At 45.0% G+C, this 21,222-nt stretch overlaps 1 protein-coding gene across 2 annotated transcripts in view; it reads right to left on the reverse strand.

Moving 5' to 3' along the window:
• Nucleotides 1-393: 393 nt before the first annotated feature.
• The window catches only part of LOC147459809 (phosphoglucan phosphatase DSP4, chloroplastic-like), a 108,795-nt gene continuing 87,966 nt past the window's right edge, over nt 394-21,222 (reverse strand). Inside the window, exons 7-15 of one of the 2 annotated variants that reach the window (XM_086511011.1) lie at nt 4,683-4,742; nt 4,540-4,596; nt 4,351-4,446; nt 3,896-3,955; nt 3,710-3,817; nt 2,053-2,148; nt 1,389-1,448; nt 1,201-1,308; nt 394-697 (exon numbers count right to left, since the gene is read on the reverse strand). In XM_086511011.1, the coding sequence (XP_086367137.1) occupies nt 551-697; nt 1,201-1,308; nt 1,389-1,448; nt 2,053-2,148; nt 3,710-3,817; nt 3,896-3,955; nt 4,351-4,446; nt 4,540-4,596; nt 4,683-4,742 (792 nt within the window). In that variant the 3' untranslated portion in view covers nt 394-550. Of the gene's footprint in view, nt 698-1,200; nt 1,309-1,388; nt 1,449-2,052; nt 2,149-3,124; nt 3,523-3,709; nt 3,818-3,895; nt 3,956-4,350; nt 4,447-4,539; nt 4,597-4,682; nt 4,743-21,222 lie in introns of those variants that run through there. The other variant, XM_086511012.1, reaches the window with a different exon arrangement.

Consider the following 21,222-nt stretch of genomic DNA (forward strand, 5'->3'; position numbering starts at 1 on the left):
GAGACCTTAAAGATTTAGCCGACGAGAGAGAGAGAGAGAGAGAGAGAGAGAGAGAGAGAGAGAGAGAGAGAGAGAGAGAGAGAGAGAGAGGAAGAAGAAGAAGAAGAAGAAAATTTGACACCGTAGGAACAATTCCAAGAGTCCTCCAACATCTATATTATGAGTCTTGAGCTCAAGACCTATCACTCGAGAGGAAATAGAAACAACGCAGTGCAAGTGATAAAAATATAGCCACCACTCCAAGCAATCACAAAACCTTCTCTTTTTAAGTCGGAGTTTTAAATTAATGATGAATTGCTTCAAGAACTATTTTTAGATGACATCAACTCACCTTAAAACGGTGTGCCAAAGACCAGCATAATAAGGTGCTCATTTGAAGTTGTGATTGTGTCATGTTCAAATGGCAAGAATTTGATTACCTATATAACAATCAAGACAAGCTTTGGAGCCACACATGATTATATACAATACAAATATTTTTCAAAGAAAAGCATCTTCCCCAACTGAGCCTTATAAATGTTCATAGCTTCACACACCTATAAATCAAGATCTAACTTTTGAAAAAGAGACTAGGTAGAAGATGAAGAAAAAAATTGTGATGAATAATTCGATGCTCTACACCATTGAGGATTGGATTCTCTTGCATTACCCGACGTCTCAAGTTCTTTGTCTTGGCATCTTCGAACTCTGCAACAACCTGAATATGACACCACACACTCATAATCTCATGCTCCATAAAACACACTCAACATTTGATAGAGACAAGGTATGTACGATATATACGGTACAAAAAAATGTTATTGACATTGTGCAATACATGTAATCATTACCAATACAAAATTTGTTATGCTTTGAACACAAATAGACGTCTACTTATGCATACATGTAAATGCATGTCTACATGCACGCATATACTATACACACATACATACATGCATGTATACATCATAGTACACAACCCTACATAGAAGCATGCATGCATGTATGGGTATTTGTGTGTGCCAATAAATAACAACTATTGAATATTGGTAGGATATTTATTGTATGGCATGGAAAGACCGGTAAATACGTGTTTGAATGCAATCTTCAATTAATATATTCACTAATCAATTGCAGGTATATGTATACGACCAAAAAGCAAACAAGAGGTTGTCCCCTTTGCCAAACATTTTCATTGAAAGTTATGATAATAATGGCTACCTCCACAAAATTATTGATGTGGCCATCCATGTTTGGTCGTGTCAATGGCTCGTGATGATTTGTTCTCCAGGAACCATCTACTATGTACTTGTACTCATATTTACCAACCTGTTTCAAATTATATCAACTCATGATTGGAAATTTCAAAAGGACGAACTTGTTCATTGTGTGCTCAACCCAATACACACCAATAATTCACGATGCAAAATCCAATGGTTCTCCTTAGGAACAAATGTCAGAGGAAGCATCTGCATCAACAATAAACCAATACTTGCTTGAAATGCATTTCAACAAAGTATAAACAAGTCTAGGCCTCGAACACCACAAAAAAGAGACATTGGGCATATACAAAGACCCAAAACCAAAGATAAATACAAACCATTCTAATGTGTGTCTCCGATAGAAACTACCGAAACATCAAGAGTCACCAAGGCACCCTAAGAGGGGGAAAAAGAAACACAACATGCACATGCACTCGAGCGCACATAATCGTGTGAATTCATACAAAAACCCAAAAGGGAAGGATTGTTGGAGTGGGGGCTTCGCAACAATAACCCAAAACTAGAGATTAATACAAATCATTCTAGTCTGTGTCTCCAATAGAAAGTACCAAAAGATGGAGTACTCGCATTAATATATATATATATATATATATATATATCAAGGCACCCTAAGAGGGGGGAAAAAGACACGATGCATTCATGCATGAGTGCACACATAATTGTGAGAGTGCATACAAAAACCCACAAGAAAAGGATTGTTGGAGTCCAAGCTTTGTTGCACTCGCGTGTGAACAACCTAATCACCTAAACATGTGATGTGTTTATTATATTCAAGGTACAAGCATTTCACCTGGCCCCAACCAACATCCAGACCAGATATTTCCACACTTTGACAACCATCGTTAGGCCACTTTAGATGGATTGTTGTTCTCACTCCACCTGTAAGCTGCAACCCCCAAAAAAAAACAAAAATCTTTGCTCAATAAGCTTCATACAAAACATCCATATCTCTTCCAAGGAAACATTTAGCACTAAGTCTTACAACATCACAAGTATGTTTAATTTATTTTGTTTTTCCTTTCTATGCAAGTATGTTTATTTTGTTTACTTTGTTTATGTTTGTGCTTGTTGCTTGCACGTGTGTGCTTGCTTTATTTGTGTAAGGCTACTTGCATATGCTTGTTCCACTTAGTATGGATGAGTGTGTTTTGTGAGGGGGGTGGGGTGGGGGAGGCGGGACATTGGCTTGCCCTGATTGCTTCCTTGCATGTTTATTTCTGTTCCTTTCTTTGTTTGATGGATGCTCTTATCAGACGGTCGAGGCAATAGATATGATGGTGAAGAGTTGAAGGTGGATGGTTTCCTGCCCCAGATTGATGTACCCACAGTCTTACGAGTTGACGGGGATGGTTTCATGCCATGCAATGATATTGTCTCTTTTGCTGGTGTGCGCCTTTTAACCATCAGAGATCCTAAGAGTAATATTGAAGACTTTTTGATGGAGTTTTTAGCCTCCTTGTCAAAGTCCCTTATTTGGGAGTGCAAATATTGGTGGTTTTTTCCCCTTCATTCTGTTGTTTTTGTTACTACACTGCCAATTCTATGATGCCTACTAGCTTGGATAATGGCTACAGGCCTTATAACTTGCTTATGCAGTACAAAAGAGTCTTAAGAGTGTGTGTGTGTGTGTGTGTGTGTGTGTGTGTGTGTGTGAGAGAGAGAGAGAGAGAGAGAGATTTTAACACAGGAACCATTCGAAGAGGCGTCTGATAAGTCTTGAGCTCAAGGCCTATTACTCAAGAGGAAACAAAAACAGCATGGTTACAAAACTAGCCACCAATCCAGGCCATCTCTTTTTCAAGTTCAATTTTTACATTAATAGTGAATTGCTTCAAGAACTGTTTTCAGATGACATCAATAACTCACCTTAAAATGTTGTGAGAATGCATTATACTAGCTAGGTACATGTAAAAACACAAGTGTCTATGTAAAGTTGTGATCATGTTACATTCAAATGATGAGATTTCGATTACCCATCTAACAATCAAGAAGAGCTTTTGAGGCCGCACATCTCATCATATAATGCACACAATATTTTCCAATAAAAAGCATTAGTCCCCAACTAAGCCTTATGAATGTTTATAGCATAATATGATGGGTACACCTATAAACCAATATCTCGCTTTCTTTAAGAGACTAGAGATAAAGACAAAAGCTTTCGACGAATAATTTGACTCTCTACACCATTGAGGATTGGATTCTCTTGCATTAGCCGTTGTCTCAAGTTCTTCCTCTCGGCTTCTTCACACTCTCCAACAACCTGAATATGAAGCCAAGATGGAATGACACTCATAATTTTGTGCATTATAAACACATTCTTTAACATTCGATAGTCTAGAGATAACCACTAATCAACTGCAGGTCTATGTATGTGACAAAAAAACAAACAAAGATTACTTTGTCCCCTTAGCACAACATTCTTCATTGAAAGTTACGATAATGGCTACCTCCACAAAGTTATTGATGTGGCCGTCCTTGTTTGGTTGTGTCAATGGCTCGTGATGATTCGTTGTCCAGACACCATCTACTATGTATTTGTACTCATATTTGCCAACCTATTTCAGAATGTATCAACTTACAATTGAAAAGCTCAGAAGGACGGACAATCATTGCATGCTAAAACTAATACGCACCAATAATTCACGGGACAGAATCCAGTGTTTCTCCTTCGGAACAAATGTCAGAGGAAGCATCTGCACTAACAAAATGCGTTGTAACAAACCTCACTACCATAAAAAGTCTAGGCCTCAAACAACACAAAATGAGGCATTGGGAATATACATAGACCAAAACCAAAGATTAATATAAACTGTTCTAGAGTGCCTCTCCAATAGAAACCACCAAAACATCAAGAATACCTACACATGAAAGCACCCTAAGAGGGAAAAAAAAAAAAAAAAAAGACGACAAAATAAAACACAACACGTACATGCACGCGTGCACAAGTGCACCCATAATTGTGTGAGTGCATACAAAAACCCACAACGGAAGGATTGTTGGAGTGCAGGCTTTGTTGCACTCGTGTATGAACAACCTCTCCACCTAAACATGTGATGTGTGTATTATATTCAAGGTACAAGCGTTTCACCTGGCCCCAGCCAACATCCAGACCAGATATTTCCACGCTCTGACACCCATCGGCAGGCCACTTGAGGTGGATCGTTTCTCTCGCTCCGCCTGTAAGCTGCAGGCCCCAAAAAACAAAAATCCTTGCTCAGCAAGCTTCATACAAAACATCCACAACTCTTCCAAGGAAACATTGAGCACTAAAACGTACAAGATCACAGGTAGCATTCCTTATTGCTTCCAGCTTTGGAAAGCATGGCCTCACACTCTGGGACAAAAAAATGAAATTAAAGAGTCATTCAATCTTGTGAACCGTTGTACAAATTTGCTCAATTAAGGGGAAAAAGGAGCTACCAGAAGGATTTCGTTGGCTTCAAGAAGCTCGTAACCAAGTAGCCAAAACATATACGCAAGCTGCAACATCATTTAACCATCAGAAGCTTCCCAGGGAATATGTTTCATAAGAAAATAATCAGAACAACCTATTAAATCATTATCAGAGAAAATAATTAACCTATTAAATCATCATCAAGAAAAGAAAGCTCATCACAAAACAGAGAGGCAGCCTTGTTGGCAATGCAACCTTTGCTAAGGATGGTTTTTGGTAAAATTACTATGGTATAGTAGCGTGTAAGCCTAACAAGGATGGTTCTAATCCCCGCCTGACTCAAATGAACAGACAAAAAACAAAACATCCGTGGACGAAAACGGCACTGCCGGAGGAGAGAATCAGTTTATATGAAGAAGAAGATGCAAGTCAAACTTCTGAGATGGCGAGGAGAAAAGCTCGCTCTCTCTCTCTCTCTCTCTCTCTCTCTCTCTCTCTCTCTCTCTCTCTCTCTCTCTCTCTCTCTAAGAGCCAAGGAATCAGTACCACGGGCCATTATCCGAGCAGAGCTTGCGGCCCCCCCACTAGTAGTTGAGGCGCTCACCAGATCAGTCTCCTTCATAAACCACACATGGGAACTTCCTAGAGACAGATATGCTCGCATTGCACTTGAGTCCTCTCGACAGTTAGCCATGCAAGGAGATGCAACATGCTGGTATGGGGAGATGGCATCATGGTTTCAGGCGCATGGGTTCAGCATAGACAGGCTGCCACCATTCCAATACTCATTGGATGCACCATCTCTCACTCTTACACAGTCAGAGATCACCAAGCTCATCCGCCAAGACCTGACCCAGCTAGACACCAGGAGGACATGGATACAGCCAGCACAGGAATTGGGCACGAAGATGGCTTTCTACAGAGACCACCTTCTCCAGCTTACGGAGGATGGTTTTGTGACAAGACCCAGATACATGGACACCCACTTGTCTCATGGGATACGATGTGCTGTTGGCCAGTTACGCACATCTTCTCACCAGCTGCGGATTGAGACTGGGAGATACAACGGAGTACCAGCAGAGGCCAGGACATGCCCCTTGTGTGACATGGAGCCTGAGACAAGGTTGCATTATACATGCCGCTGCCCTGTCTACTACGAGATACGAGGCCGCTTCCATTGCTTGTTCAGAGAGGGTTTTGGACCACTCTCAAGAGTCATGGGATATGGGGATCAGAGATGTCTGGGTTTGTTCTTGCTCGAGCTGCGCAGACACCGAGACAACTTGATGAGTGGCAAGGCTAGCCAGTCTCAAAGACGGATCACAGACTTCTTCAGAACAGACACGGGACAGCTGCAAGAGCCACTCCCATAGCAGAGCTCCCCCTCGTCTCACACCAGAGGCACACTGATCGACCGAGCGACTGAACTGGGGAAATCGTGGCGCCCACGACTGCGGAGGACTACACAGCATCGACAAAGGTTACGTCAGAAGATTCGGAGCACTCTGGCCACGCATGCACGACGCCCGGTCAGACTACTAACCATGGAGGAGATTGATGAGATCCGCCAACGACCGATGCTAGATCTCCTGTGATTCAGCTATCCCAGCTAGCTAGCTGCTTAGTTCACACCTAGCGGTTTAGGATTCCATAGTATTTTATTTTGTCATCTTGTTACTCTGACTTTGTATCAGATCCACCACATTGTAACTTTCTGGTCTCATAGGTCACTTTGGCCTTTTTGAAGACGTTTATATAACATTTCATTTCATTTCTCTCTCTCTCTCTCTCTCTCTCTCTCTCTCTCTCTCTCTCTCTCTCTCTCTCTCTCTCTCTCTCTCTCTCTCTCTCTCTCTCTCTCTCTCTCTCTCTCTCTCTCTCTCTCTCTCTCTCTCTCGGAAAAAGTCAGGGTTGTATATTACTGAGTACAATATAATCCCCAGCGGATGCCAAAATAGCCTATCACGTGGGGTGTACAAGCTGAATGTAAGGAGGAGAGCCACTATAGTGACAACTCGACTAGAACAATCTCATGGTGGTCGGTGTGACGAGTGGAGGAGAAACCACCGAGGAGGGGCATAATGCCACGTAATCTGGCCACCTGTAAATGTGAAGAAGAGTGGGCAACGCCGAAGGAAGGCAAATCGGCGAGCCTCGGCTGCTCGAGATGTACCTGAGGAAGAATCCCACTGCCAAATCAGGGTGTGAATGATGTCCAGCCAAATGGCAGTGAGGGTATCCTGAAGGAGTTGTGGAGCCGCACTTAGAATGTGGAGACAACGAGCTCTCCAAACATTCCATAGTGTAATTCTCTCTCTCTCTCTCTCTCTCTCTCTCTCTCTCTCTCTCTCTCTCTCTCTCTCTCCATGAGAGAGAGTAGACGGAGTATGGGAGTCATCTCACGAAGATGACAACCAAACATGGGTTAACCATACTTAATGGCTTACCGCGATTTCCTGGAGCAGCCGGTTTCACATGCTTTCCAGACAGACACGGGGCCAGTACAGTGGACTATGTTATGGTACAGCCGAGCTTTATTCCCTGTATTCAGGATTTCATAGTGGGAGCCAGACCAGTGGGTGTAGCAGTGGATCATGCTCTTTTGACATTTTCCGTTTCATTTCAGTATAGTACAGCCCAGACATCAGGAGGCGAGTCACATACCCGTTATACATTTACACCAGAGACTGACTCGGTTTATATAGAGGAGATCGATAGCCGTCTATGCACAGCTAGTCCTGGTCTCTCAATGGAGGAGTGCACCACTTTACTGACTAAGACACTGCATGGTGCAGCATCAGAGGCGACATTTTGGGAGCATGCCCCAGAATAGTTGGTATGATGAGGAGTGTAGAGAGATGAGAGCCCAGCTCCATAGAGATCGATAGCTGTCTATGCACAGCTAGTCCTGGTCTCTCAGTGGAGGAGTGCACCACTTTACTGACTAAGACACTGCATGGTGCAGCATCAGAGGCGACATTTTGGGAGCATGCCCCATAATAGTTGGTATGATGAGGAGTATAGAGAGATGAGAGCCCAGCTCCATAGAGATCTTCTTTTAGGAGTCGTCACTTACAGACAGTCTCGGATTGCTTCTCGGTGCCTTGTGCGACGAAAGAAACGAGCTTACTTGGCCCAGATGGAGCGAGACTTGTATCAGTTGTTCTTGAGTAGAGACTCAAGAGAGGCATGGCGATTCTTTCATGAGCAATCCCCTCTCCCAGTGATTACTTCTACTGATGTGTGGGGCTAGTATGCGACATCGTTATATACAGTTCTTGGACAGGACTCCCTTCCAGATCCTACAGAGCCATGCCCACCTACCAGCACTTTCTTTACCACTGAGATGGTAAAGAGAGCCATTGACAGGATGAGGACCAACAGGGCATATGATCATGATGGTCTAGTAGCAGAGCACTTTATACATGCTAGAGATATGCTAGTAGAGGTTCTTGCAGTGTTGTTCAATCGTGCCATGTGTGAGGGGCTACATGAGACTTGGAGGTTGTCTACTATTGTGCCTATCTTCAAGGCAGGTGATCCAACAGAGCCTGGGAATTACCGCACTATTATGGTTGGGCACACATTGGCACAGTTGTATGCATCCATTCTTGAGCAACAGTTGAGTAATTGGGCAGAGGGTGAGGGTGTACGAGCAAAGGGCCAAGCCGGTTTTAGGAGGGGTTTCTCCACTCTTGATCATATTCTGACACTCAGAGCCATCATTGAGGAGGGCAGGTCACATGGGAGACGGATTTATTGTAGCTTTGTGGATTTCCGCAAAGCATTTGACATGGTATCGAGAGCTCGATTGATGCGCAGACTGCAAGAGATGGGGGTGCCCATATTGTTGATTTGGGGGATTATGGCTCTATACAGATTAGTGATGGGACATGTACGCACCCTGGAGGGGATATCTGATTTAGTTCACTCCACCATTGGGGTGAAACAAGGTTGCCCATTGTCTCCTACTCTATTTGGTATGTATGTTGATGAGGTGTCTGATTACATTGACAGAGAGGGTGATAGAGGTGCCTGCTGGCAGGGACGTGGATCCCATTGTTGCTATATGCTGATGATATTGTGTTGATCTCTGACTCACCAGAGGGTATGCAACGACAGTTGGATGCATTACACAGTTTTGCAGAGGATAGTGGATTGTTTGTAAACCTTGGTAAAACCAAGGTTATGGTGTTTAACACCACACCACAGTGAATCAGGAGATCAGTACCGACTTTCACATATGGTCAGGAGATTGTAGAGCATACACATGCATACACTTACCTTGGGGTTGTCTTCACTGGGCCGAGGTTTTCTTTGGGGAGAGCAGCAGAGACTAGACTGACTAGAGCTTATGCGGCCTTGGGAGGCTTGGAGAGGATGTGTTCGCATGTTCAGTTCCAAGAACCTCGGACAAAGTTATGGATCTTTGATACGTTAGTAGCCTCAGCTATGTTGTATGCAGTGCAGATATGGGGACCTTCTGTAGGCCAAGATGGTTGGAGACGTAAGGAGAGGCCCTTGGTATCTATGATCTCTCGATTGATCAGAGCCAAGGCTTCCGTACCCCATGCTATCATTCGAGGAGAGCTAGCTGCCCCTCCTATGGAGATTGAGGCGCTTACCAGATCAGTCTCCTTTGTTCACAGCTTGTGGGATACTACTAGAGACAGATATGCTAGAGTGGCCCTTAAGTCTTCCAAACAATTAGCTCTTCAGGGGACACTTCATGCTGGTATGCACAGATGACATCATGGTTTTAGATGCATGGCTTCACCATGGACAGACTGCCCCCTTTCCAATACTCTCTTTAGAAACCCTCGATGTCTCTTACACGGGTGGAGATTACTAGACACATTCGTCCGGACCTGATCCAGCTGGATACCAGAAGGACATGGATAGAGCCGCCACAGGAGTTGAGCACGAAGGTGGCTTTCTATAGAGAGCATCTTCTCCACCTCACAGGAGATGGGTTTGTGATTCGACCCAGCTACATGGATACACATATGTCTCATGGTTTGCGGTGTGCCATTGGTCAGATACGCACATCCTCACATCAACTGGAGATTGAGACTGGTAGATTCAGAGGGATACCAGCAGACAACAGGATATGCCGCTTATGCCAGCTAGAACCAGAGACAGAGCTACATTACATATGTCATTGCACAGTGTACTATGAGATTCGGGCCCGTTTCCACTGCTTATTCAGAGAGGGTTTCGGTCCTTTCTCTAGTGTCATGAGTTATGAAGATTAGAGATGTCTTGGGCTATATCTACTTGAGTTACAAAGACATAGAGACACTTTACTGGAGAGAGCTAGAGAGAGACAGTCCCAGGGACGGATTACAGATTTCTTTTCACTAGATATGGGACAGCCAGAGGAGCAGCCATCAATGCAGAGCTCGGCCCACACTCATTCAGCCACTACCGGCACTCTCATCGACCGAGAACTGGAGCTACAAAGATCCAGACGGCCACGATTGAGTAGAGGGGCTACACAACATCGACGGAGACTACAGCAGAGGATTCGAGCCATACTCTCTCGACATCCAGAGTGAAGATGAGGATGGACTCTAGTAGTAGTAGTATTTTTGTATTTTTGTTCTAGTCTTTTTGTACCCAGACATGGTCAGATTCATAGTTTTGTAACACTTTGGTCTCATATGTCATTTTGGCCTTTTGAAGACGTTAATATAACATTTCATTTCATTCTCTCTCTCTCCCTCCCTCCCTCCCTCCCCCCCCCCCCCCCCCTCTCTCTCTCTCTCTCTCTCTCCAAGGAGTTGACAATGGAGTCTGGAGATATCAGATCGCACACTTTGTAGCTTTTGCAACAGATGACTTGATAACTGAGGTTCACTCTCCCGCTGCTGTTGTCTCGCTGCTACAGCCCGCAACCACATCACGCTAGCAAATTCCCCACGCAAGCGCAAGCGAATTTGCTGCTATAAGGTCCAAGCGGAATGAATGTTGAACTTTGCTCAAGATGAGTGCTCCGAACTGTGCTCAAGGGTTCCTTTAACTTACGGAAGGGAGAGCCTTCCGTTCCTTTAATGAAAGAGTGCAATGGACACAAACAAAGTAAATGGACACTGTGAATGGAAGTGCATGAGATTGAGAGATAGAGAGAGAAGAGAATACGACACCAGAGACGTTGTAAAACCCTCCTCCGAAGGCCCCACTCTCTATGGCCAGAGCGGTCTACTTATAATTGCACAAATCTCTACAATGCTTGGACTTGCCGACGATGTCGACAACGATGAGGACGACGACGAGACCGCTGAAATCTGAAAATGCCAAGGGCTGAAATCTGCAAATCCATATCTACTGAATTCCGACTCTATGTCGGTGACGATGTCGATGACGACGATGCGACGATGACGCGCTCTGCGTTTTCCGGGCTGAAACGGCAAACTTCGATGGATCCCACCGTGCGGCGAGGAACTGCTGCGGGAAGGTGAGATCTGCGAGGTTCGGGACTTCTTCTACGAGTGCTAAAGGCTGAAAACTGAAAACGCTAGGGTTTCTTGATGTTCCGTCGCAGTGAAACTGCAAAACGCTATGCTAATGCAAAAACGCTAGGGCTGAAATTGGTCCTACTGCTGCCGGTTGTTCTGCAAATGCAAAACGCTAGGCTTCTTGGTTGGTCTTGCTGCTACTGAGGCTGATCTAGTGTGCAACAATCGTCAGGCTGCCTGTAGAAGAAAACGCTAGGTCCTTGCAGATGCAAAAACACTAGCCTTGCTAATGGGGGGGAGTCTTGCTGAGAAGTTGCCTATTGAGCGGTGCTCCTAGCCTCCTGCTGCCTCTTCTCTCAGAAAGTGCTAGCGCTAGGTTTTTAATTATACAAACTTAGCAAAATTGCCCTACCTACTTTCCAACAAAAGTCACTTAAAAATAATAAGTGAAAAATGTCAAAAATAGGGAAAATAGGTCTATGCACTGTAAAAATGCTAGTGATGGGATCTGACTCGAATCTGATGGCCATGCTGTGTGCAACCGAAGGATATGCATCTAATCTAAGTGACTAGTCATGCACGGTCTGCGAACAGACTCACAAAAGTGCCAGATCACTTCCTATTATAGACTGACTTGACTGACTGAACCCTGGTCATGTTGTAGCTTGTCCACGGACACATAGGGTTGGATGTGTCACGTGACATTCCCTCCTTTTCAAAGTGAGGTACTGGTACCGAACTGTATGGCGTCGAGGGAGATCGCCAATAGCATCCGGAATCCTGGAAGGGACTCTTCGCCGACCCACTCTAATGTGTGGGTTGTGCGGTACTTGAACTTCATGAAGGTCTGCAAAGCTTGCTTCTTTGGGCCGCGCCGAAAGCGACACAAAGTCTTCTGTGGCTCCTTCGATGCTTCAACTTCGTCTAGAGTCGTGCTTCTTTCTTCTTCAAGAATCTCCATGGCTAAAAATTCTTGAAACCACTTCCAACACAAAAACATGAACATACCTATTCCATGTAAAGTGATTCGAAAAAATCTTGTCTTCCTCAAAGACTGTGCATGCAATGTAGATGAACAAATAGATGGAGTGCCAAACCGTTTACCACACACACGCAAACAATGAGATCGAATCTTGTCTTTCTGATCTATATCAATCAGCTGTGGCAAAACACAATGGAAATGTCGATACTTGGTGCTCATACTTTCTTGTGCTCTTTCTACGACTGTGTCGTGCCAAGGAAGAGACATGGAATGTGACTTCCTTGAATGTATACTTTTCAGCTTTTCATGAAGAATCCGCATACATCCGTGCTCATTCATGAGTGAAACGTGCTCAACGTACAATATGTCATGCCTAGGAAAAGGGATAACATATAGACGTTGACTAAAATACAGGAAACAATCACGAATGAAACACTCGAACAATGCGTGTTGATTAATCATTCGAACACAGAATACTTACTGTGAGGGTTCTTTGGACCTAGGCTTGAGAGCCAAGATTGATCCTTCGTGATTGATCAAATCTGCAACGAGGTTAGCTTCGCTATAAAAGCCATCAATTAACACATCATCCTTGTGAACAATCACATCATCTTCATGCAAATCATCATGCTTGTGAGAAATCACATCTGGATCATGCAAATCATCATGCTTGTCATTATCATTCAAATCATCATGCTCGTGAGAAATCACATCTTGCTCATCATGCAAATCCCGTGTATCATGCTTTGGAGAAGAAGAGACTGAGAGAGTCTCCTTCTCTTGAATCCTTCAATCTTCGCCTACACATTAGAAATGAGAGATGGAGAATGAACAACTTGCTCTCCACGAATGACAATGGGAGAGTCACTTTTGGCATTGAAAGTGAACGTATTTTCCGCCCAATCAATGAGAGGGTTATACTCACGAAACCATCGAATGTCCAAAATCATATCGCATCCTCTGAGAGAAGAGACAAAAAAAATTCCACAGAAAGCATCTTGTTGAACTGTAAACAACACATCAAGGCACTCTTTCGTGATGAGAGAGTCCATACCGGGAGCGAAGCCAGAGACCTTGAGAGGAGATTTCTGATTAACCTCTAGGCGGGCTCTCTCAACAAGAGAGGGACTAATCACATCATGCATACTGCCAGGGTCAAACAATATGACAAAACGCTGCCCCGTCATATGACCTAACATTTAATGAGAGACTCATCAATGGGAGGGTCATGAGAAACTTGGGGCACACTCGTGTTGTCATTGATTGCATGGACAGAGGAAGTGGGTTCTGTAGATTCTTTAGATGCATTAGAGTCAAGCTTAGGACATGTTCTTTTTTTGTGACCCTTACTGTGACAATGAAAACAACAACCTTCCTTAGAATAAGTGCTTTGCTCTTCTGACGTGATGTATCCTCCTAGAATTCCTTGTGCTACCTTTTCATCTGGAGTGAGCTTAGGTTTAGCAATTGTGTTAGCTTTACCCTTAGGTTCATTGGAAGAGTTCTTTTCTGAGAGACTGTTGGAAGATTGGTTAGAAGAGTTACCGTTCTGAGGATTTTGAGAAGTCTGGGAGGTACTTGTCGAAGTCTTGTTCTCCTTAGGCTTTCCCTTGTTGTGCTTCATCTCCGGTGCGAGAGCAATCGCTACCGCCTTGTTGAGATCGATTGGATTGAGCACCTCGACATCGTACTTGATATAAAGGAATGCCTCCTTGTGCTCATCATCCGACTTGCGTAATTGGGTACCTAGCTGCAAAACACAATTATAGAAAGACATCACTGGCATACCATTTTGCTTGAGAGCGCGCCAATCGTCCTTCAATCGTGCGAGGTACTAAGGTGGCATAAACCGTGCCTTGAGCTTGTCTTGGAAATCAGTCCAATTGAAGGAAAGGGGCGTGAATTCCTCGGCTTCCTCAAGGTGCGCGGCTAACTGTGCCTCTTGCCATGTGTGGTACCAATTGATGGCATCACCGGCAAGGTACATAGCTACCGTCAAAACCTTGCTATTTCTTGTCTTCTTAGTTGTCGCAAAATAAGCATTAAATTGATGCAACCAAGAATGAATAACCGTAGCATCCATCTTACCATCATACTTACTGAACTGGATCTTCTCTGTGACTAGGTTGTTGGAGTCCGAATCACGGCTTGCGCCACTTGAGGAACTACCAACATTTTTGGCTGGTTCGGACTTCGAGGCAAGAACCTGTCGAACCAATTCTTTAGTGCGGAGGTCCCTCTGAACCTCACGATCGGCCTCCAAGGCCGCTCGTCTTGCTTCGCGGTCCTCCTTTCTTTGTGCTTTTCTTTCTTTTCGTGCATCGCGCTCGTGTTCCAAAGCAATGCGAGTCGCTTCTTGTTGTTCAGCTTTTCTTTCTAGTTGTGTCATCGCACCGCGATTGTTGTTGTGCCATCATCTCCAACATCGACTTGACCATCCCCTCCATAGGATTTGGTACAACTCCTGGCGTAGATGGGGAAGGAGGAGGGTCGGAAAAACAACATGGTGGGAAAAATTCTTCGTCGCCTCTCTCATGCTCATTACCTCCAAGCGAAGTATCCATTCCGCTTCGAGTGATGACCATACACTATGATCTTGGGTTCTTAAGTTCACGAGGAACTTGGGTTCTTGTGGGTCTTGGATTCTTGGGTTCTTGAGGGTCTTGAGGTTCTTAAGTTCTTCTTTAGCTTACAATCTGTGTTAGAGAAGGATCTTCTCTTCACCCGAGTTCTGCTCTTTTCCACGGGCGCACCCCTTGGCGGCCTTGCGCTCACACCAAGGTTTCTTTTTCCCACCTCACGTCGATTGGCCAGCCGCTAAGTGCACGGTCCGCTCTCAATGAGTGAAAAGAGGCACAAGAGGAGGCTGGACAAGCCCTTCTTTCTTGGGATTCCTGTCACTCTTCAAAAACACGATTAGGAATTGACACACCCAAGCGAACTTGGGTTCGTGCAACCTCAACAAGCAAAATAAAAAATAAAAAATGTAGTTCTTGTGGTTCTTTCCTTGAGTGATACAGAACACTGCCAAAGCTCTGATACCAATGTAAGGTGCAGCGGAATGAATGTTGAACTTTGCTCAAGATGAGTGCTCCGAACTGTGCTCAAGGGTTCCTTTTACTTACGGAAGGGAGAGCCTTCCGTTCCTTTAGTGAAAGAGTGCAATGGACACAAACAAAGTGAATGGACACTGTGAATGGAAGTGCATGAGACTGAGAGATAGAGAGAGAAGAGAATACGACACCAGAGACGTTGCAAAACTCTCCTCCGAAGGGCCCACGCTCTATGGCGAGAGCGGCCTACTTATAATTGCACAAATCTCTACAATGCTTGGACTTGCCGACGATGTCGACAACGATGAGGACGACAACAAGACGGCTGAAATCTGAAAATGCTAAGGGCTGAAATCTGCAAATCTATATCTGTTGAATTCTGACTCTATGTCAGTGACGATGTCGATGACGACGATGCCACGACGACGCGCTGAAAACGCAGATGCTGAAATCTGCGTTTTCCGGGCTGAAACTGCAAACTTCGATGGATCCCACCGTGCGGCGAGGAGCTGCTGCAAGAAGGTGAGATCTGCGAGGTTCGGGACTTCTTCTACGAGTGCTAAAGGCTGAAAACTGAAAACGCTGGGGTTTCTTGATGTTCAGTCACGGTGAAACTTCAAAATGCTATGCTGATGCAAAAACACTAGGGCTGAAATTGGTCCTGCTGCTGCCCGTTGTTCTGCAAATGCAAAACGCTAGGCTTCTTGGTTGGTCTTGCTGCTGCCGGGGCTGATCTGCTGTGCAACAATCGCCAGGCTGCCTTAGAAGAAAACGCTAGGTCCTTGCAGATGCAAAAATGCTAGCCTTGCTAATGAGGGGGGGTCTTGCTGAGAAGTTGCCTGTTGAGCGGTGCTCCTGCTGCCTCTTCTCTCAGAACGTGCTAGCACTAGGTTTTTATTTATACAAACTTAGCAAAATTGCCCTACCTACTTTCCAACAAAAGTCACTTAAAAATAATAAGTGAAAAATGTCAAGAATAGGGAAAATAGGTCTATGCACTGTAAAAATGCTAGTGATGGGATCTGACTGGAATCTGATGGTCATGTTGTGTGCAACCCGGAGGATATGCATCTAATCTAAGTGACTGGCCATGCACGGTCTGCGAACAGACTCACAAAAGTGCCAGATCACTTCCTATTCTAGACTGACTTGACTGACTGAACCCTGGTCATGCTGTAGCTTGTCCACGGACACATAGGGTTGGATGTGTCACGTGACAGCTACCCCCTAGCCAGCGCCATGAATTTCTAAGGTCTATGGAGGCAAATTTTACTAAGCTGGGCCTGTGCTTAAGTCCAGGGATAGGTTAAGGAAGGGGGGTAGTTGTTGCACGCAACAACACACATTAGAGCGCACACATTCACTCATACTCTCGCGCGCACACACACACACACACACACACACACACACACACACACACACACACACACAAAGCAATGGAAGCCCTTTGAAGGAGGAGACCATGACCGGAGGAAGGAGATGGCTTAGCCTGTGGTAAAAAAAGCAACCTTTATGATCACGAACAAGCGGCTCTCCACCATCGAAAAAGAGATGAAGGAATGGAGGACGGAGATGGAAGAATGGAAAGCGACTCTTCTTTGACAATGCCAAGAAGAGAAGGAGCGCCTTTACAAAAAGATTGCTCCCCTCGAGACTACCGTCACTTCTCTCCAGAACAAACTCCTCAAAGTCAAGATAGGGCGTCAGGTTGAAGAAGGAGAATTTCAGCCCTCAATCATGGAAGAGTTGACGTCAATTAAAGCACAAGTACAAGCCATTCAAGAAGAGAAAGAACAGCACAAAGAAAAGACAGCTTCATGGGTGGAGGTCATTACAAAGATACAGAAGAAGATGGAAGACGCTGACAGATGGATCCAAGTAGCTACGAAGGGGAAAGGTCAAGACTTACCTGCCACTACTACTCCCACACTCATCAACATGATGTTGGAAAAAGAGCAAAGGTGACGAATAAGGGCATCACATGTGAGAGTTGTCAGCCTCAAAGATCGGGATAATGTTGAGGAAGAAGTGAAAGAGCTCATGGGATTGATGGGTATTGATACACCGACACACATAAAAGCATGGAGAGTAGGTAAAAAGAGTGGGGACAATGAGGAAACATCAAAGGAAATGGCTCTCATACTACACTTCCCCTCCATTCAGGTGAAGAAAGTGTTTTTTAAAAGGAGGCCCACGCTACAGAAGACCAGCATTTTGCTTGGTGATGACCTTACTCTTTCAGAGCTTGCTCACATGAAGGAGGTCATGCCGGAAATTAGGGAAGCAAGAGAGAAGGGGAAGATGGCATAGCCATGGGAGGGTGGTGATTGTGCCTTTGAGAACAGCTTCAGAGACAAACAGAGACTCACCAGGCCCTTGGTCAATTGATGCCACAGCTGATTGGGTACAGATGGGAGACAGCTTGTCATATAGAGAGGAGATGTTAGCACAAGTGTAGAGAATCAAGAGTGGTAGTAGTCCCATTCAGGAGGAGTTACAGTCACTCTTGCACAATTGTTCAGAGAGATGACCAAGCTAGATACATGTGGGTGAGGCTGAGGTCTAAGAGAGGCAGATTCCTTTACATGGCTCTATGGTATTTTTCTCCCAGCACATCAGTCTACCATTCACCTAGTGGACAATTCCCATTCTCTGTGTTGGATGATGATATATGGGATTCTCCAAGGATGGCAACATTATCCTTTTGGGCAATTTCAATGCCCGGACAAGTAATCACCACACAGTTTTCCATGATAACTAAGAGGAGAGTTGGATGTCGGTGACATGGGACTTGACAGAGATTCACACGATGAGGAGTACACAGAGTATGGGAGGTACCTGACGGAGATGGGGACTGCACATGGACTAGATGGAATAAGGAGAGAGAGAGACAATGAAGGAAGAGATGGACATACTCAAGGGGGAGATCGCCTCCCTCCAAGACCGCCCATCATGTAAAGAAGGGGAGATTGCCAAGATGAACAAAGAAGCCAACAAAGAAGAGCTTACAAAAGCACCAAAGAAGGATGGCTGGAGGTGGTGAAGCAGAACATCAAGAAAGAGATCAAGGAGGATGCAAAGGAGGAGGCTAAAGTGGGCACCAAGAAGAACAAATCCCTTCTCATACACACTACCCTTAAGGAGGAGAAGATGCGACATGCCCACCGACTCAACACACACTCCACACCCGACATGGATGGTAGAGAACTATGTACCAAGCTTGGGTACAAAGAAGAAGAACCACCCCTCTTCAACAAGATTTAAAGAACCTGCAAAGACCTGACAAGAGAGAGGGCCCTCATCCTCCACTTCTCCTCTGAAGAGGCAAAGACCTCTTTCATTAAAAAGAGGGTGATTCTACAAGAACTCATGGGCCCTCCCATCTACCTAGATGACGACCTCACACCAATACATGTAGAATATAGACGGGAATGCATGCCAAGAGTGCTCAAAGCACGTGAAGAAGGGAAGAAGGCATCATACCGCAATGGCCGTGTCATCATTGATAGCAAGGTTGTTGCATAGGGACTCGCGGCCTATGGGACACAACATGAGGAGATTCACATTGCAGTTTGGAACCACAGAGGTGATCTACAGACACATCTAGAGCGACTAGAGGTGATGAGCACTCGAGACATTGTTCTATTCACAAAGACACACAAGACCCACAGATTTTAATGGGAATCCACTCATCGGAAGTGTACACGACAAAATACTTTCGAGGGTCTGGAGGAGTGGCCGTTCTCTTCAGACACGAGCAGCAGAGTAGGATACAAATTGTAGAACGAGATCAAGAGGCCCATTTAATTTGGACCGACTTGGAGATTACACAAGAGCAAGTTATATACATCGCCCTATGTTACTTTGCACCAATAGGCTCCAAATTCGCTACCACTGACCAGAAGGAAGGTGGAGAAGGGGAATCACTGTACACATGTTTGATGGAGGGGATTATAGAGTACTCTACACTGGGGAAAGTTTTTCTCATAGGAGACTTCCAACGCCCCAAGATGCGGCCACCAATGTGAGACATGCTTTCGAGGACCAAGAAATACTACATACTACAAAGGCGGAGGACCTCACCGAGTCGCAACAAACACAACCTAGTCCACTGCCTATGGACGCCAGAGCAGGATTCTTGGTACTTAAAGTGAGAGAGTGGTTTGGAGCACATGGACTAGGATGGATAGATTACCACCCTTCCAGTACCACTCAAACTCGAGCTCTCACATGGTGAGAGGAACACAATACTCAAACAGGATCTATCGTAGCTCTACATCAGAGAGACATGGCTCACACCTAGCGACCTCTTCCCCCAAAGATACTATATTACAGTGAGCACTTGCTAGACGAGGGGTTTGTTCAAAGACCACGCTCCATAGACACATACATGCCACATAGCTCACAAGTGGCGATTGTTCAGCTCCAAGTACCATCACACTCGCTAGAGATGGAGATAGGAAGAGTTGCTCATACCCCTGAGCTGAGAGGTTTTGCCAGCTTTGCACAAGGAGGGTGATTGAGGATGAGGAGCACTTTGTCTACAGATGTATAGCATATGAGTATTAGAGACAAATACGAGGCTCTTTTCACAAGACAGTACGACAGATCATGAAGTCTAGAGATCTTCACCGATTTGGCCGTTTTCTAGAGGAGATACATAGACATAGACACCTATAGCAACAATAGAGGTGGCCGGTTGTTACAACTTATCGACTTCTTCTAGAGGACCATAACCCTACCGCCACCCGTCACACTAACGTAGAGAGGGGTCACCCTATAGCAAGCTGAGATGCTCAGAGCTAGGAGATGTCCCCGAGCTCCACGATACTAAGCTTCGAGACTCCATCGCATACAGATTCAAGAGATCCGAGCTTGCCACCAACAGTCAACCCAAGGGAGATTTGCTCAAATGTTGACAGACCGAGCCATGATCATACGTGTAGCCCTTACACCACACCCACCCATATACCAGATCTTACACCCCCAATTTAACATAGGATGGAGCTAGTCAGCTCGATCCACTTCATGATCGTACTTCCCTAAGCATATAGATGTACACCCATACCCCCTAGATATAGAGGCAACGGAATCCACGAAAAGCTGATGACATGGCAGCTGCATATGGACAGCCCATAGGGCGCTAGCTTTTGAGGCCCATATAATTTTAGATTGCCTGCTTTTCATATATTGCTTTTGGGCCAAGGACCTTTATAAGAATTGTCAGGGCCTCTTTTCCAACACATTAGCTTGGGAGCACTACGGAGAGAAAAGGAACCTCGGACAATAATGATAATAATAATAAAGAAATACCAAGAAGGGGCGCCAGTCTTTGGGGCCAATACCTATGGGTGTGGAACTTCGCTGTGCCGCGTCGTCTCTCTCTCAGTTTTGTTTAGTTTGTTCAATTTTCTTGCGTGTGTTGCACTCTTTGGCTTGGAGTGTCTAACTCTATTACAATGGTATCAAAGCTCAAACAATTTCTTCTTCTACAGAAGATTTGATCCCTTTACTTGCAACACATATACCGCCAAGACGAAATTGTGGCACCCGATCACTCACGTTTGGGAGAGAACAATGGGGATTCAAACAAACATCGACCACCCTATGAAGATTCGTCGAAAGAAGAGCATGGCCCGTCTCCACCTACCGAACACGAAAGAATGGAGATGCAACGTCAACAGCAGGTCGACATTTGTACTAGACAGATACTCCAATACTCCAAGGATCCCCAATATGCGAAATTTTTGATAAGCACCCACTTGACGAGATGCATTCTCGATGGCATACCGCAATCCGTTCAACTCTAAAGTCGGCCTTCAAGAAGACGACAACATCGGCAGCACCAACTCAAAGGGTTGATGAAGCGTAGAGTGGCGGGTCAGTAGACTCATGAAGACCAAGAGACAACCGTGGAAGAAGAATCGATTAGCAGACTATCCCAGCTACTAGGGTCGAGATTCTACTTTTGAGAATGCCCAAAATACAAAGAAACGTGTGATTCGAGGGTGTTTCCAGCTCACCCTCGTCCTCTTCTGAGGGTTCGGAGAGTTCTTCCTCTGATTCTAGTGAC

The sequence above is a fragment of the Adiantum capillus-veneris genome, chromosome 4 (assembly GCF_014529385.1).
Source record: "Adiantum capillus-veneris isolate H3 chromosome 4, ASM1452938v2, whole genome shotgun sequence".
NCBI classification, from domain to species: Eukaryota; Viridiplantae; Streptophyta; class Polypodiopsida; order Polypodiales; family Pteridaceae; genus Adiantum; species Adiantum capillus-veneris.